The 19,663-nt window shown below is 42.9% G+C and overlaps 1 protein-coding gene across 1 annotated transcript in view; it reads left to right on the plus strand.

Annotated features, from left to right (window-relative positions):
• The window catches only part of LOC140403431 (glutamate receptor ionotropic, delta-1-like), a 1,359,932-nt gene that overhangs the window by 899,566 nt on the left and 440,703 nt on the right, over positions 1–19,663 (plus strand). Inside the window, 1 exon segment of the mRNA XM_072491342.1 lies at positions 6,103–6,264. Within this exon segment, the coding sequence (XP_072347443.1) occupies positions 6,103–6,264 (162 nt within the window).

Genomic DNA, 19,663 nt, shown 5'->3' on the forward strand with positions numbered 1-19,663 from the left:
CAACACTGGGCACCATGGCCCCCACACGCACCCTTCATCCAACACTGGGCACCATGGCCCACACCCCCCCCTTCACCCAACACTGGGCACCATGGCCCCCACACACACCCTTCATCCAACACTGGGCACATGGCCCCCACACACACCCTTCACTCAACACTGGGCACCATGGCCCACACCCCCCCCCCCTTCATCCAACACTGGGCACCATGGCCCACACCCCCCCCCTTCATCCAACACTGGGCACCATGGCCCCCACACACACCCTTCATCCAACACTGGGCACATGGCCCCCACACACACCCTTCACTCAACACTGGGCACCATGCCCCCCCTTCGCCCAACACTGGGCTCCATGGCCCACACCCCTCCCTTTCACCCAACACTGGGCACCATGGCCCCCCCCCTTCATTCAACACTGGGCACCACGGCCCACACACACGTCCCCTTCATCCAACACTGGGCACCATGGCCCCCCCTTCACCCAACACTGGGCACCATGCCCCCCCCCTTCACCCAACACTGGGCACCATGGCCCCCCCCTTCATTCAACACTGGGCACCACGGCCCACACACGTCCCCTTCACCCAACACTGGGCACCATGGCCCCCACACACCCCCTTCACCCAACACCGGGCACCATGGCCCCCACACACACACTTCACTCAACACTGGGCACCATGGCCCCCACACACACACTTCACTCAACACTGGGCACCATGGCCCCCACACACCCCCTTCACCCAACACTGGGCACCATGGCCCCCACACACACCCTTCATCCAACACTGGGCACCATGGCCCACACACACTTCCCTTCACCCAACACCGGGCACCATGGCCCACACACACACCCTTCATCCAACACCGGGCACCATGGCCAACACACATACCCTTCATCCAACACTGGGCACCATGGCCCCCACACACACACTTCACTCAACACTGGGCACCATGGCCCCCACACACACCCTTCATCCAACACTGGGCACCATGGCCCCCACACACACCCTTCATCCAACACTGGGCACATGGCCCACACACACACCCTTCACTCAACACTGGGCACCATGCCCCCCCTTCACCCAACACTGGGCTCCATGGCCCACACACCCCCTTCACCCAACACTGGGCACCATGGCCCACACACCCCCCCCCTTCACCCAACACTGGGCACCATGGCCCCACACACCCCCTTCATTCAACACTGGGCACCATGGCCCACACACATCGCCTTCACCCAACACTGGGCACCATGGCCCCCACACACCCCCTTCACCCAACGCGGGCACCATGGCCCCCACACACCCCCTTCACCCAACACTGGGCACCATGGCCCCCACACACCCTCTTCACCCAACACTGGGCACCATGGCCCCCACACACTCCCTTCATCCAACACTGGACACCATGGCCCACACACACACCCTTCATCCAACACTGGGCACCATGGCCCCCACACACACCCTTCATCCAACACTGGGCACCATGGCCCCCACACACACCCTTCATCCAACACTGGGCACCGTGGCCCCCACACACACCCTTCATCCAACACTGGGCACCATGGCCCCCACACACTCCCTTCATCCAACACTGGGCACCATGGCCCCACACACCCCCTTCATTCAACACTGGGCACCATGGCCCACACACATTGCCTTCACCCAACACTGGGCAGCATGGCCCCCACACACCCCCTTCACCCAACACTGGGCACCATGGCCCCCACACACCCCCTTCACCCAACACTGGGCACCATGGCCCCCACACACCCTCTTCACCCAACACTGGGCACCATGGCCCCCACACACTCCCTTCATCCAACACTGGGCACCATGGCCCACACACACACCCTTCATCCAACACTGGGCGCCGTGGCCCACACACACTCCCTTCATCCAACACCGGGCACCGTAGCCCACACGCCCCCCCTACATCCAACACTGGGCACCATGGCCCCCACACACTCCCTTCATCCAACACTGGGCACCATCGCCCACACACATCACCTTCACCCAACACCGGGTACGATGGCCCACACACACACCCTTCACTCAACACTGGGCACCATGCCCCCCCTTCACCCAACACTGTGCTCCATGGCCCACACACACCCCCTTCACCCAACACTGGGCACAATGGCCCCCACACACCCCCTTCACCCAACACTGGCATCATGGCCCACACACACCCCCTTCACCCAACACTGGGCACCATGGCCCACACACACCCCCTTCACCCAACACTGGGCTCCATGGCCCACACACACCCCCTTCACCCAACACTGGGCACCATGACACACACCCCCCTTCACCCAACACTGGGCTCCATGGCCCACACACACCCCCTTCACCCAACACTGGGCACCATGGCCCACACACACCCCCTTCACCCAACACTGGGCTCCACGGCCCACACACACGTCCCCTTCATCCAACACTGGGCACCATGGCCCCCCCTTCACCCAACACTGGGCACCATGCCCCCCCCCTTCACCCAACACTGGGCACCATGGCCCCCCCCTTCATTCAACACTGGGCACCACGGCCCACACACGTCCCCTTCACCCAACACTGGGCACCATGGCCCCCACACACCCCCTTCACCCAACACCGGGCACCATGGCCCCCACACACACACTTCACTCAACACTGGGCACCATGGCCCCCACACACACACTTCACTCAACACTGGGCACCATGGCCCCCACACACCCCCTTCACCCAACACTGGGCACCATGGCCCCCACACACACCCTTCATCCAACACTGGGCACCATGGCCCACACACACTTCCCTTCACCCAACACCGGGCACCATGGCCCACACACACACCCTTCATCCAACACCGGGCACCATGGCCAACACACATACCCTTCATCCAACACTGGGCACCATGGCCCCCACACACACACTTCACTCAACACTGGGCACCATGGCCCCCACACACACCCTTCATCCAACACTGGGCACCATGGCCCCCACACACACCCTTCATCCAACACTGGGCACATGGCCCACACACACACCCTTCACTCAACACTGGGCACCATGCCCCCCCTTCACCCAACACTGGGCTCCATGGCCCACACACCCCCTTCACCCAACACTGGGCACCATGGCCCACACACCCCCCCCCTTCACCCAACACTGGGCACCATGGCCCCACACACCCCCTTCATTCAACACTGGGCACCATGGCCCACACACATCGCCTTCACCCAACACTGGGCACCATGGCCCCCACACACCCCCTTCACCCAACGCGGGCACCATGGCCCCCACACACCCCCTTCACCCAACACTGGGCACCATGGCCCCCACACACCCTCTTCACCCAACACTGGGCACCATGGCCCCCACACACTCCCTTCATCCAACACTGGACACCATGGCCCACACACACACCCTTCATCCAACACTGGGCACCATGGCCCCCACACACACCCTTCATCCAACACTGGGCACCATGGCCCCCACACACACCCTTCATCCAACACTGGGCACCGTGGCCCCCACACACACCCTTCATCCAACACTGGGCACCATGGCCCCCACACACTATCTTCATCCAACACTGGGCACCATGGCCCCACACACCCCCTTCATTCAACACTGGGCACCATGGCCCACACACATTGCCTTCACCCAACACTGGGCAGCATGGCCCCCACACACCCCCTTCACCCAACACTGGGCACCATGGCCCCCACACACCCCCTTCACCCAACACTGGGCACCATGGCCCCCACACACCCTCTTCACCCAACACTGGGCACCATGGCCCCCACACACTCCCTTCATCCAACACTGGGCACCATGGCCCACACACACACCCTTCATCCAACACTGGGCGCCGTGGCCCACACACACTCCCTTCATCCAACACCGGGCACCGTAGCCCACACGCCCCCCCTACATCCAACACTGGGCACCATGGCCCCCACACACTCCCTTCATCCAACACTGGGCACCATCGCCCACACACATCACCTTCACCCAACACCGGGTACGATGGCCCACACACACACCCTTCACTCAACACTGGGCACCATGCCCCCCTTCACCCAACACTGTGCTCCATGGCCCACACACACCCCCTTCACCCAACACTGGGCACAATGGCCCCCACACACCCCCTTCACCCAACACTGGCACCATGGCCCACACACACCCCCTTCACCCAACACTGGGCACCATGGCCCACACACACCCCCTTCACCCAACACTGGGCTCCATGGCCCACACACACCCCCTTCACCCAACACTGGGCACCATGACACACCCCCCCCTTCACCCAACACTGGGCTCCATGGCCCACACACACCCCCTTCACCCAACACTGGGCACCATGGCCCACACACACCCCCTTCACCCAACACTGGGCTCCATGGCCCACACACACCCCCTTAACCCAACACTGGGCACCATGGCCCACATACACCCCCTTCACCCAACACTGGGCTCCATGGCCCACACACACCCCCTTCACCCAACACTGGGCACCATGGCCCCCACACACCTCCTTCACCCAACACTGGGCACCATGGCCCACACACACCCTTCACCCAGCACTGGGCACCATGGCCCACACACACCCCCTTCACCCAACACTGGGCACCATGGCCCCCACACACCCCCTTCACCCAACACTGGGTACCATGTCCCACACATCCCCCCTTCACCCAACACTGGGCACCATGGCCCACACACATCGCCTTCACCCAACACTGGGCTCCATGGCCCACACACACCCCGTTCACCCAACACTGGGCACCATGACCCACCCCCCCCTTCACCCAACACTGGGCGCCATGGCCCACACACACCCCCTTCACCCAACACTGGGCTCCATGGCCCACACACACCCCCTTCACCCAACACTGGGCACCATGGGCCACACACACCCCCTTCGCCCAACACTGGGCTCCATGGCCCACACCCCCCCCCTTCACTCAACACTGGGCACCATGGCCCACCCCACCCTTCACCCAGCACTGGGCACCATGGCCCCCACACACCCCCTTCACCCAACATTGGGCACCATGGCCCCCACACACCCCCTTCACCCAACACTGGGTACCATGGCCCACACACACACCGTTCACCCAACACTGGGATCCATGGCCCACACACACCCCCTTCACCCAACACTGGGCACCATGACACACACCCCCCTTCACCCAACACTGGGTACCATGGCCCACACACACACCGTTCACCCAACACTGGGATCCATGGCCCACACACACCCCCTTCACCCAACACTGGGCACCATGGCCCCCACACACCCCCTTCATCCAACATTGGGCACCATGGCCCCCACACACCCCCTTCACCCAACACTGGGAACCATGGCCCACACACACACCCTTCACCCAACACTGGGCACCATGGCTCACACACGCCCCCTTCACCCAACACTGGGCACCATGGCCCACACACACCCCCTTCACCCAACACTGGGCACCATGGCCCACACACACCCCCTTCACCCAACACTGGGCACCATGGCCCACACACACCCCCTTCACCCAACATTGGGCACCATGGCTCACACACACCCCCTTCACCCAACATTGGGCACCATGGCCCACACACACCCCCTTCACCCAACACTGGGCACCATGGCCCACACACCCCCCCCTTCACCCAACATTGGGCACCATGGCCCCCACACACCCCCTTCACCCAACATTGGGCACCATGGCTCACACACACCCCCTTCACCCAACATTGGGCACCATGGCTCACACCCCCCCCCCCTTTTGCTGAGCTGTCAACCCCTAACTCTGAGAGTTGTGAGCAGTTGAGCAGAGATAATATCGCTGCCTCAGGGAGTGGACGGTGTGACTGACAAAGTGTCTGGTCCTGGATATAATGACCAGCATTCTGTCGCTTCTCAGCAATATAATGGGGGTTTCAGTTAGAGGGCAATGTGACAATACAGGGATATTTCATCAGTGCAATGAAGAATGTGTTGCTCTTGCTCCCTGTGATGACTGTCAATACATTAAGTAACAAGTGAATACCTTCAGGGTGGAAATGGCTGAAATCCGTTTCTTCTCAGTAAAAGTAACAATGATCTCTCTCTCCGCAGACGTCCAATCTTTACCTTTATGACAGTGTCTTGTTACTGGCCGGGGCCTTTCATAGGAAGCTCGAGGATCGGAAGTGGCACAGCATGGCAAGCCTGAACTGCATGAGGAAGTCTACCAAACCCTGGAATGGCGGGAGATCTATGCTGGACACCATTCAAAATGTAAGAGGCTTCAACTGAGGGACTGAACTAAGAAAGTGAGGGTTCTGAAGTTGCAGAGAGGGCAAGCAGGCCATGTGGGTACTCAGTAGACATCTCGGGAGTCCCATGATCCCATGGCTCAGGATGCTGGGGGTGTGAAGATTCTGGCTGGAGAAACACCAGCGTAACGTTTCTGGAGTGGGGCCTTCATTCTGAAAGTTAAAAACTTTTTTGAGGACTGAAGGATTAAAGAAAGAAAGATCTAAACAGCAGGCATTGCAATTGCAGAGAGAATGTTCAGCTCTTGTTGAGATTCCACCTCTGTTAACCAGAAAGAAATGAGTAAATTCCTTTGTCAGACTCTCACAAGTTCTGCTAATCCCTCCTCATTCCCTCACTTTGCCCCAGTATTTTACTCCGCTCTCTCTGCTGGCGATGAATTGTCTTCACACTATACACCACGTTGTTTTAAAGATTGTTGTTCTGAGTTGCAAATACCGTGAACAACAACAGCCTCCAGCACATTCCCGGTGCCACCATGTGACCTGTGTTACTGGGGAAGGCAGTTTGCATTTTATGCCCAGAAAACCTGAGAATAGAGGAAATGAAATATCAAAATCTAGCAATTGCTTTGAGAGATGGGCTCTGGAGGATTTGCTGAACAGATCCTGGGTCAACTTACCCATTACTATTGTTCAAAATCACTCAGCTGTGGTTGCCAAGTCTCTATTCTAGAAGCTCCAGATGATCACTCAGATGTCACGTTTCTGGAGATTCTGTTGCTTTGCTCCGTGGAGAAGACTTTGTGAGTGTTAATATAGTGACTGTGTAAGTGTTAATATTGTGACTTTGTGAGTGTTAATACAGTGACTTTGTGAGAGTTAATATAGTGACTGTGTGAGTGTTAATATTGTGACTGTGTGAGTGTTAATATAGTGACTTTGTGAGTGTCAATATAGTGACTGTGTGAGAGTTAATATAGTGACTGTGTGAGTGTTAATATTGTGACTTTGTGAGAGTTAATATACTGACTTTGTGAGTGTTAATATAGTGACTCTGAGTGTTAATATAGTGACTGTGTGAGTGTTAATATAGTAACTGTGTGAGTGTTAATATAGTGACTCTGATTGTTAATATAGTGACTGTGTGTGTGTTAATACAGTGACTTTGTGAGTGTTAATATACTGACTTTGTGAGTGTTAATATTGTGACTGTGTGAGTGTTAATATAGTGACTTTGTGAGTGTCAATATAGTGACTGTGTGAGTATTAATAGAGTGACTTTGTGAGTGTTAGTATAGTGACTTTGAGTGTTAATATAGTGACTGTGTGAGTGTCAATATAGTGACTTTGTGAGTGTTAATATAGTGACTTTATGAGTGTCAATATAGTGACTGTGTGAGTGTTAATATAGTGACTGTGTGAGTGTTAATACAGTGACTTTGTGAGTGTTAGTATAGTGACTTTGAGTGTTAATATAGTGACTGTGTGAGTGTCAATATAGTGACTTTGTGAGTGTTAATATAGTGACTTTATGAGTGTCAATATAGTGACTGTGTGAGTGTTAATATAGTGACTTTGTGAGTGTTAATACAGTAACTGTGTGAGTGTTAATATAGTGACTGTGTGAGTGTCAATATACTGACTTTGTGAGTGTTAATATAGTGACTTTGTGAGTGTTAATATAGTGACTTTGTGAGTGTTAATATAGTGACTGTGTGAGTGTTAATATAGTGACTGTGTGAGTGTTAATATAGTGACTGTGTGAGTGTTAATATAGTGACTTTGTGAGTGTTAATATAGTGACTTTGTGAGTGTCAATATAGTGACTGTGTGAGTGTTAATATAGTGACTTTGTGAGTGTTAATATAGTGACTTTGTGAGTGTTAATACAGTGACTGTGTGAGTGTTAATATAGTGACTGTGTGAGTGTCAATATAGTGACTTTGTGAGTGTTAATATAGTGACTTTGTGAGTGTTAATATAGTGACTGTGTGAGTGTTAATATTGTGACTGTATGAGTGTCAATATAGTGACTGTGTGAGTGTTAACATAGTGACTTTGTGAGTGTTAATATAGTGACTTTGTGAGTGTTAATATAGTGACTGTGTGAGTGTTGATATTGTGACTTTGTGAGTGTTAATATAGTGACTGTGTGAGTGTTAATATAGTGACTGTGTGAGTGTTAATATAGTGACTGTGTAAGTGTTAATATTGTGACTTTGTGAGTGTTAATATAGTGACTTTGTGAGTGTTAATATTGTGACTTTGTGAGTATTAATATAGTGACTGTGTGAGTGTTAATATAGTGACTGTGTGAGTGTTAATATAGTGACTTTGTGAGTGTTAATATTGTGACTTTGTGAGTATTAATATAGTGACTGTGTGAGTGTTAATATAGTGACTGTGAGTGTTAATATTGTGACTTTGTGAGTATTAATATAGTGACTGTGTGAGTGTTAATATAGTGACTGTGTGAGTGTTAATATAGTGACTTTGTGAGTGTTAATATAGTGACTGTGTGAGTTTTAATATAGTGACTGTGAGTGTTAATATTGTGACTTTGTGAGTGTTAATATAGTGACTTTGTGAGTGTTAATATAGTGACTGTGTGAGTGTTAATATTGTGACTTTGTGAGTGTTAATATAGTGACTTTGTGAGTGTTAATATTGTGACTTTGTGAGTATTAATATAGTGAGTGTGTGAGTGTTAATATAGTGACTGTGTGAGTGTTAATATTGTGACTTTGTGAGTATTAATATAGTGACTGTGTGAGTGTTAATATAGTGACTGTGTGAGTGTTAATATTGTGACTTTGTGAGTGTTAATACAGTGACTGTGAGTGTTAATATTGTGACTTTGTGAGTATTAATATAGTGTCTGTGTGAGTGTTAATATAGTGACTGTGTGAGTGTTATTATAGTGACTGTGACTGTTAATATAGTGACTGTGAGTGTTAATATTGTGACTTTGTGAGTGTTAATATAGTGACTGTGTGAGTGTTAATATAGTGACTGTGTGAGTGTTAATATAGAGACTGTGTGCGTGTTAATATAGTGACTGTGTGAGTGTTAATATAGTGACTTTGTGAGTGTTAATATAGTGACTGTGTGAGTGTTAATATAGTGACTCTGTGAGTGTTAACATAGTGACTTTGTGAGTGTTAATATAGTGACTGTGTGAGTGTTAATATAGTGACTGTGAGTGTTAATATTGTGACTTTGTGAGTGTTAATATAGTGTCTTTGTGAGTGTTAATATAGTGACTTTGTGAGTGTTAATATAGTGACTGTGTGAGTGTTAATATAGTGATTTTGTGAGAGTTAATAGTGTGACTTTGTGAGTGTTAATATTGTGACTTTGTGAGTATTAATATAGTGACTCTGTGAGTTTTAATATAGTGACTTTGTGAGTGTTAATATACTGACTTTGTGAGTGTTGATATAGTGACTTTGTGAGTGTTAATATAGTGACTTTGTGAGTGTTAATATAGTGACTTTGTGAGTGTCAATATAGTGACTTTGTGAGTGTTAATATAGTGACTGTGTGAGTGTCAATATAGTGACTTTGTGAGTGTTAATATAGTGACTGTGTGAGTGTCAATATAGTGACTTTGTGAGTGTTAATATAGTGACTTTGTGAGTGTCAATATAGTGACTGTGTGAGTGTTAATATAGTGACTGTGTGAGTGTCAATATAGTGACTGTGTGAGTGTTAATACAGTGACTTTGTGAGTGTTAATATAGTGACTGTGAGTGTTAATATTGTGACTTTGTGAGTGTCAATATAGTGACTTTGTGAGTGATAATATAGTGACTGTGTGAGTGTTAATATTGTGACTGTGTGAGTGTTAATATAGTGACTTTGTGAGTGTTAATATAGTGACTGTGTGAGTGTTAATATAGTGATTTTGTGAGAGTTAATAGTGTGACTTTGTGAGTGTTAATATTGTGACTTTGTGAGTATTAATATAGTGACTCTGTGAGTTTTAATATAGTGACTTTGTGAGTGTTAATATAGTGACTGTGTGAGTGTCAATATAGTGACTTTGTGAGTGTTAATATAGTGACTGTGTGAGTGTCAATATAGTGACTTTGTGAGTGTTAATATAGTGACTTTGTGAGTGTCAATATAGTGACTGTGTGAGTGTTAATATAGTGACTGTGTGAGTGTTAATATAGTGACTGTGAGTGTTAATATTGTGACTTTGTGAGTGTCAATATAGTGACTGTGTGAGTGTTAATATAGTGACTGTGTGAGTGTCAATATAGTGACTGTGTGAGTGTTAATACAGTGACTTTGTGAGTGTTAATATAGTGACTGTGAGTGTTAATATTGTGACTTTGTGAGTGTCAATATAGTGACTTTGTGAGTGATAATATAGTGACTGTGTGAGTGTTAATATTGTGACTGTGTGAGTGTTAATATAGTGACTTTGTGAGTGTTAATATAGTGACTGTGTGAGTGTTAATATAGTGATTTTGTGAGAGTTAATAGTGTGACTTTGTGAGTGTTAATATTGTGACTTTGTGAGTATTAATATAGTGACTCTGTGAGTTTTAATATAGTGACTTTGTGAGTGTTAATATAGTGACTGTGTGAGTGTCAATATAGTGACTTTGTGAGTGTTAATATAGTGACTGTGTGAGTGTCAATATAGTGACTTTGTGAGTGTTAATATAGTGACTGTGTGAGTGTCAATATAGTGACTTTGTGAGTGTTAATATAGTGACTTTGTGAGTGTCAATATAGTGACTGTGTGAGTGTTAATATAGTGACTGTGTGAGTGTCAATATAGTGACTGTGTGAGTGTTAATACAGTGACTTTGTGAGTGTTAATATAGTGACTGTGAGTGTTAATATTGTGACTTTGTGAGTGTCAATATAGTGACTTTGTGAGTGATAATATAGTGACTGTGTGAGTGTTAATATTGTGACTGTGTGAGTGTTAATATAGTGACTTTGTGAGTGTTAATATAGTGACTGTGTGAGTGTTAATATAGTGATTTTGTGAGAGTTAATAGTGTGACTTTGTGAGTGTTAATATTGTGACTTTGTGAGTATTAATATAGTGACTCTGTGAGTTTTAATATAGTGACTTTGTGAGTGTTAATATAGTGACTGTGTGAGTGTCAATATAGTGACTTTGTGAGTGTTAATATAGTGACTGTGTGAGTGTCAATATAGTGACTTTGTGAGTGTTAATATAGTGACTTTGTGAGTGTCAATATAGTGACTGTGTGAGTGTTAATATAGTGACTGTGTGAGTGTTAATATAGTGACTGTGAGTGTTAATATTGTGACTTTGTGAGTGTTAATATAGTGACTTTGTGAGTGTTAATACAGTGACTTTGTGAGTGTCAATATAGTGACTGTGTGAGTGTTAATACAGTGACTTTGTGAGTGTTAATATAGTGACTTTGAGTGTTAATATAGTGACTTTGTGAGTGTTAATATAGTGACTGTGAGTGTTAATATTGTGACTTTGTGAGTGTCAATATAGTGACTTTGTGAGTGTTAATATAGTGACTGTGTGAGTATTAATATAGTGACTTTGTGAGTGTTATTATAGTGACTGTGTGAGTGTTAATACAGTGACTTTGTGAGTGTTAGTATAGTGAATTTGAGTGTTAATATAGTGACTGTGTGAGTGTCAATATAGTGACTTTGTGAGTGTTAATATAGTCACTTTGTGAGTGTCAATATAGTGACTGTGTGAGTGTTAATATAGTGACTTTGTGAGTGTCAATATAGTGACTGTGTGAGTGTTAATATAGTGACTTTGCCAGTGTTAATATTGTGACTGTGTGAGTGTTAATATAGTGACTGTGTGAGTGTCAATATAGTGACTGTGTGAGTGTTAATATAGTGACTTTGTGAGTGTCAATAAAGTGACTGTGTGAGTGTTAATATAGTGACTTTGCCAGTGTTAATATTGTGACTGTGTGAGTGTTAATATAGTGACTGTGTGAGTGTCAATATAGTGACTGTGTGAGTATTAATATAGTGACTTTGTGAGTGTTATTATAGTGACTGTGTGAGTGTTAATACAGTGACTTTGTGAGTGTTAGTATAGTGACTTTGAGTGTTAATATAGTGACTGTGTGAGTGTCAATATAGTGACTTTGTGAGTGTTAATATAGTGACTTTGTGAGTGTCAATATAGTGACTGTGTGAGTGTTAATATAGTGACTTTGCCAGTGTTAATATTGTGACTGTGTGAGTGTTAATATAGTGACTGTGTGAGTGTCAATATAGTGACTGTGTGAGTGTTAATATAGTGACTGTGTGAGTGTTAATATAGTGACTGTGAGTGTTAATATTGTGACTTTGTGAGTGTTAATATAGTGACTTTGTGAGTGTTAATACAGTGACTTTGTGAGTGTCAATATAGTGACTGTGTGAGTGTTAATACAGTGACTTTGTGAGTGTTAATATAGTGACTTTGAGTGTTAATATAGTGACTTTGTGAGTGTTAATATAGTGACTGTGAGTGTTAATATTGTGACTTTGTGAGTGTCAATATAGTGACTTTGTGAGTGTTAATATAGTGACTGTGTGAGTGTTAATATTGTGACTGTGTGAGTGTTAATATAGTGACTTTGTGAGTGTTAATATAGTGACTTTGTGAGTGTTAATATAGTGACTGTGTGAGTATTAATATAGTGACTTTGTGAGTGTTATTATAGTGACTGTGTGAGTGTTAATACAGTGACCTTGTGAGTGTTAGTATAGTGACTTTGAGTGTTAATATAGTGACTGTGTGTGTCTCAATATAGTGACTTTGTGAGTGTTAATATAGTCACTTTGTGAGTGTCAATATAGTGACTGTGTGAGTGTTAATATAGTGACTTTGTGAGTGTCAATATAGTGACTGTGTGAGTGTTAATATAGTGACTTTGCCAGTGTTAATATTGTGACTGTGTGAGTGTTAATATAGTGACTGTGTGAGTGTCAATATAGTGACTGTGTGAGTGTTAATATAGTGACTTTGTGACTGTCAATATAGTGACTGTGTGAGTGTTAATATAGTGACTTTGCCAGTGTTAATATTGTGACTGTGTGAGTGTTAATATAGTGACTGTGTGAGTGTCAATATAGTGACTGTGTGAGTGTTAATATAGTGACTTTGTGAGTGTCAATATAGTGACTGTGTGAGTGTTAATATAGTGACTTTGTGAGTGTTATTATAGTGACTGTGTGAGTGTTAATATAGTGACTTTGCCAGTGTTAATATAGTGACTGTGTGAGTGTTAATATAGTGACTTTGTGAGTGTTAATATAGTGACTTTGTGAGTGTTAATATAGTGACTGTGTGAGTGTTAATATAGTGACTCTGTGAGTGTTAACATAGTGACTGTGTGAGTGTCAATATAGTGACTGTGTGAGTGTTAATATAGTGACTTTGTGAGTGTTAATATTGTGACTGTGTGAGTGTTAATATAGTGACTGTGTGAGTGTTAATATAGTGACTGTGTGAGTGTTAATATAGTGACTGTGTGAGTGTTAATATAGTGACTGTGTGAGTGTTAATATAGTGACTGTGTGAGTGTTAATATAGTGACTGTGTGAGTGTTAATATTGTGACTTTGTGAGTGTTAATATAGTGACTGTGTGTGTCTCAATATAGTGACTTTGTGAGTGTTAATATAGTCACTTTGTGAGTGTCAATAAAGTGACTGTGTGAGTGTTAATATAGTGACTTTGTGAGTGTCAATATAGTGACTGTGTGAGTGTTAATATAGTGACTTTGCCAGTGTTAATATTGTGACTGTGTGAGTGTTAATATAGTGACTGTGTGAGTGTCAATATAGTGACTGTGTGAGTGTTAATATAGTGACTTTGTGACTGTCAATATAGTGACTGTGTGAGTGTTAATATAGTGACTTTGCCAGTGTTAATATTGTGACTGTGTGAGTGTTAATATAGTGACTGTGTGAGTGTCAATATAGTGACTGTGTGAGTGTTAATATAGTGACTTTGTGAGTGTCAATATAGTGACTGTGTGAGTGTTAATATAGTGACTTTGTGAGTGTTATTATAGTGACTGTGTGAGTGTTAATATAGTGACTTTGCCAGTGTTAATATAGTGACTGTGTGAGTGTTAATATAGTGACTTTGTGAGTGTTAATATAGTGACTTTGTGAGTGTTAATATAGTGACTGTGTGAGTGTTAATATAGTGACTCTGTGAGTGTTAACATAGTGACTGTGTGAGTGTCAATATAGTGACTGTGTGAGTGTTAATATAGTGACTTTGTGAGTGTTAATATTGTGACTGTGTGAGTGTTAATATAGTGACTGTGTGAGTGTTAATATAGTGACTGTGTGAGTGTTAATATAGTGACTGTGTGAGTGTTAATATTGTGACTTTGTGAGTGTTAATATAGTGACTTTGTGAGTGTTAATATTGTGACTTTGTGAGTATTAATATAGTGACTGTGTGAGTGTTAATATAGTGACTGTGTGAGTGTTAATATAGTGACTTTGTGAGTGTTAATATTGTGACTTTGTGAGTATTAATATAGTGACTGTGTGAGTGTTAATATAGTGACTGTGTGAGTGTTAATATTGTGACTTTGTGAGTATTAATATAGTGACTGTGTGAGTGTTAATATAGTGACTGTGTGAGTGTTAATATAGTGACTTTGTGAGTGTTAATATAGTGACTGTGTGAGTTTTAATATAGTGACTGTGTGAGTGTTAATATTGTGACTTTGTGAGTGTTAATATAGTGACTTTGTGAGTGTTAATATAGTGACTGTGTGAGTGTTAATATTGTGACTTTGTGAGTGTTAATATAGTGACTTTGTGAGTGTTAATATTGTGACTTTGTGAGTATTAATATAGTGATTCTGTGAGTGTTAATATAGTGACTTTGTGAGTGTTAATATAGTGACTGTGTGAGTGTTAATATTGTGACTTTGTGAGTGTTAATATAGTGACTTTGTGAGTGTTAATATTGTGACTTTGTGAGTATTAATATAGTGAGTGTGTGAGTGTTAATATAGTGACTGTGTGAGTGTTAATATTGTGACTTTGTGAGTATTAATATAGTGACTGTGTGAGTGTTAATATAGTGACTGTGTGAGTGTTAATATTGTGACTTTGTGAGTGTTAATACAGTGACTGTGAGTGTTAATATTGTGACTTTGTGAGTATTAATATAGTGTCTGTGAGTGTTAATATTGTGACTTTGTGAGTGTCAATATAGTGACTTTGTGAGTGTTAATATAGTGACTGTGTGAGTGTTAATATTGTGACTGTGTGAGTGTTAATATAGTGACTTTGTGAGTGTTAATATAGTGACTTTGTGAGTGTCAATATAGTGACTGTGAGTATTAATATAGTGACTTTGTGAGTGTTATTATAGTGACTGTGTGAGTGTTAATACAGTGACTTTGTGAGTGTTAGTATAGTGAATTTGAGTGTTAATATAGTGACTGTGTGAGTGTCAATATAGTGACTTTGTGAGTGTTAATATAGTCACTTTGTGAGTGTCAATATAGTGACTGTGTGAGTGTTAATATAGTGACTTTGTGAGTGTCAATATAGTGACTGTGTGAGTGTTAATATAATGACTTTGCCAGTGTTAATATTGTGACTGTGTGAGTGTTAATATAGTGACTGTGTGAGTGTCAATATAGTGACTGTGTGAGTGTTAATATAGTGACTTTGTGAGTGTCGATATAGTGATTGTGTGAGTGTTAATATAGTGACTTTGCCAGTGTTAATATTGTGACTGTGTGAGTGTTAATATAGTGACTGTGTGAGTGTCAATATAGTGACTGTGTGAGTATTAATATAGTGACTTTGTGAGTGTTATTATAGTGACTGTGTGAGTGTTAATACAGTGACTTTGTGAGTGTTAGTATAGTGACTTTGAGTGTTAATATAGTGACTGTGTGAGTGTCAATATAGTGACTTTGTGAGTGTTAATATAGTGACTTTGTGAGTGTCAATATAGTGACTGTGTGAGTGTTAATATAGTGACTTTGCCAGTGTTAATATTGTGACTGTGTGAGTGTTAATATAGTGACTGTGTGAGTGTCAATATAGTGACTGTGTGAGTGTTAATATAGTGACTGTGTGAGTGTTAATATAGTGACTGTGAGTGTTAATATTGTGACTTTGTGAGTGTTAATATAGTGACTTTGTGAGTGTTAATACAGTGACTTTGTGAGTGTCAATATAGTGACTGTGTGAGTGTTAATACAGTGACTTTGTGAGTGTTAATATAGTGACTTTGAGTGTTAATATAGTGACTTTGTGAGTGTTAATATAGTGACTGTGAGTGTTAATATTGTGACTTTGTGAGTGTCAATATAGTGACTTTGTGAGTGTTAATATAGTGACTGTGTGACTGTTAATATTGTGACTGTGTGAGTGTTAATATAGTGACTTTGTGAGTGTTAATATAGTGACTTTGTGAGTGTTAATATAGTGACTTTGTGAGTGTCAATATAGTGACTGTGTGAGTATTAATATAGTGACTTTGTGAGTGTTATTATAGTGACTGTGTGAGTGTTAATACAGTGACTTTGTGAGTGTTAGTATAGTCACTTTGAGTGTTAATATAGTGACTGTGTGTGTGTCAATATAGTGACTTTGTGAGTGTTAATATAGTCACTTTGTGAGTGTCAATATAGTGACTGTGTGAGTGTTAATATAGTGACTTTGTGAGTGTCAATATAGTGACTGTGTGAGTGTTAATATAGTGACTTTGCCAGTGTTAATATTGTGACTGTGTGAGTGTTAATATAGTGACTGTGTGAGTGTCAATATAGTGACTGTGTGAGTGTTAATATAGTGACTTTGTGACTGTCAATATAGTGACTGTGTGAGTGTTAATATAGTGACTTTGCCAGTGTTAATATTGTGACTGTGTGAGTGTTAATATAGTGACTGTGTGAGTGTCAATATAGTGACTGTGTGAGTGTTAATATAGTGACTTTGTGAGTGTCAATATAGTGACTGTGTGAGTGTTAATATAGTGACTTTGTGAGTGTTATTATAGTGACTGTGTGAGTGTTAATATAGTGACTTTGCCAGTGTTAATATAGTGACTGTGTGAGTGTTAATATAGTGACTTTGTGAGTGTTAATATAGTGACTTTGTGAGTGTTAATATAGTGACTGTGTGAGTGTTAATATAGTGACTCTGTGAGTGTTAACATAGTGACTGTGTGAGTGTCAATATAGTGACTGTGTGAGTGTTAATATAGTGACTTTGTGAGTGTTAATATTGTGACTGTGTGAGTGTTAATATAGTGACTGTGTGAGTGTTAATATAGTGACTGTGTGAGTGTTAATATAGTGACTGTGTGAGTGTTAATATTGTGACTTTGTGAGTGTTAATATAGTGACTTTGTGAGTGTTAATATTGTGACTTTGTGAGTATTAATATAGTGACTGTGAGTGTTAATATAGTGACTGTGTGAGTGTTAATATAGTGACTTTGTGAGTGTTAATATTGTGACTTTGTGAGTATTAATATAGTGACTGTGTGAGTGTTAATATAGTGACTGTGTGAGTGTTAATATTGTGACTTTGTGAGTATTAATATAGTGACTGTGTGAGTGTTAATATAGTGACTGTGTGAGTGTTAATATAGTGACTTTGTGAGTGTTAATATAGTGACTGTGTGAGTTTTAATATAGTGACTGTGTGAGTGTTAATATTGTGACTTTGTGAGTGTTAATATAGTGACTTTGTGAGTGTTAATATAGTGACTGTGTGAGTGTTAATATTGTGACTTTGTGAGTGTTAATATAGTGACTTTGTGAGTGTTAATATTGTGACTTTGTGAGTATTAATATAGTGATTCTGTGAGTGTTAATATAGTGACTGTGTGAGTGTTAATATTGTGACTTTGTGAGTATTAATATAGTGACTGTGTGAGTGTTAATATAGTGACTGTGTGAGTGTTAATATTGTGACTTTGTGAGTGTTAATACAGTGACTGTGAGTGTTAATATTGTGACTTTGTGAATATTAATATAGTGTCTGTGTGAGTGTTAATATAGTGACTGTGTGAGTGTTATTATAGTGACTGTGAGTGTTAATATAGTGACTGTGAGTGTTAATATTGTGACTTTGTGAGTGTCAATATAGTGACTTTGTGAGTGTTAATATAGTGACTGTGTGAGTGTTAATATTGTGACTGTGTGAGTGTTAATATAGTGACTTTGTGAGTGTTAATATAGTGACTTTGTGAGTGTTAATATAGTGACTTTGTGAGTGTCAATATAGTGACTGTGTGAGTATTAATATAGTGACTTTGTGAGTGTTATTATAGTGACTGTGTGAGTGTTAATACAGTGACTTTGTGAGTGTTAGTATAGTGAATTTGAGTGTTAATATAGTGACTGTGTGAGTATCAATATAGTGACTTTGTGAGTGTTAATATAGTCACTTTGTGAGTGTCAATATAGTGACTGTGTGAGTGTTAATATAGTGACTTTGTGAGTGTCAATATAGTGACTGTGTGAGTGTTAATATAGTGACTTTGCCAGTGTTAATATTGTGACTGTGTGACTGTTAATATAGTGACTGTGTGAGTGTCAATATAGTGACTGTGTGAGTGTTAATATAGTGACTTTGTGAGTGTCAATATAGTGACTGTGTGAGTGTTAATATAGTGACTTTGCCAGTGTTAATATTGTGACTGTGTGAGTGTTAATATAGAGACTGTGTGAGTGTCAATATAGTGACTGTGTGAGTATTAATATAGTGACTTTGTGAGTGTTATTATAGTGACTGTGTGAGTGTTAATACAGTGTCTTTGTGAGTGTTAGTATAGTGACTTTGAGTGTTAATATAGTGACTGTGTGAGTGTCAATATAGTGACTTTGTGAGTGTTAATATAGTGACTTTGTGAGTGTCAATATAGTGACTGTGTGAGTGTTAATATAGTGACTTTGCCAGTGTTAATATTGTGACTGTGTGAGCGTTAATATAGTGACTGTGTGAGTGTCAATATAGTGACTGTGTGAGTGTTAATATAGTGACTGTGTGAGTGTTAATATAGTGACTGTGAGTATTAATATTGTGACTTTGTGAGTGTTAATATAGTGACTTTGTGAGTGTTAATACAGTGACTTTGTGAGTGTCAATATAGTGACTGTGTGAGTGTTAATACAGTGACTTTGTGAGTGTTAATATAGTGACTTTGAGTGTTAATATAGTGACTTTGTGAGTGTTAATATAGTGACTGTGAGTGTTAATATTGTGACTTTGTGAGTGTCAATATAGTGACTTTGTGAGTGTTAATATAGTGACTGTGTGAGTGTTAATATTGTGACTGTGTGAGTGTTAATATAGTGACTTTGTGAGTGTTAATATAGTGACTTTGTGAGTGTTAATATAGTGACTTTGTGAGTGTCAATATAGTGACTGTGTGAGTATTAATATAGTGACTTTG

This window comes from Scyliorhinus torazame, chromosome 28 (genome assembly GCF_047496885.1).
Source record: "Scyliorhinus torazame isolate Kashiwa2021f chromosome 28, sScyTor2.1, whole genome shotgun sequence".
NCBI classification, from domain to species: Eukaryota; Metazoa; Chordata; class Chondrichthyes; order Carcharhiniformes; family Scyliorhinidae; genus Scyliorhinus; species Scyliorhinus torazame.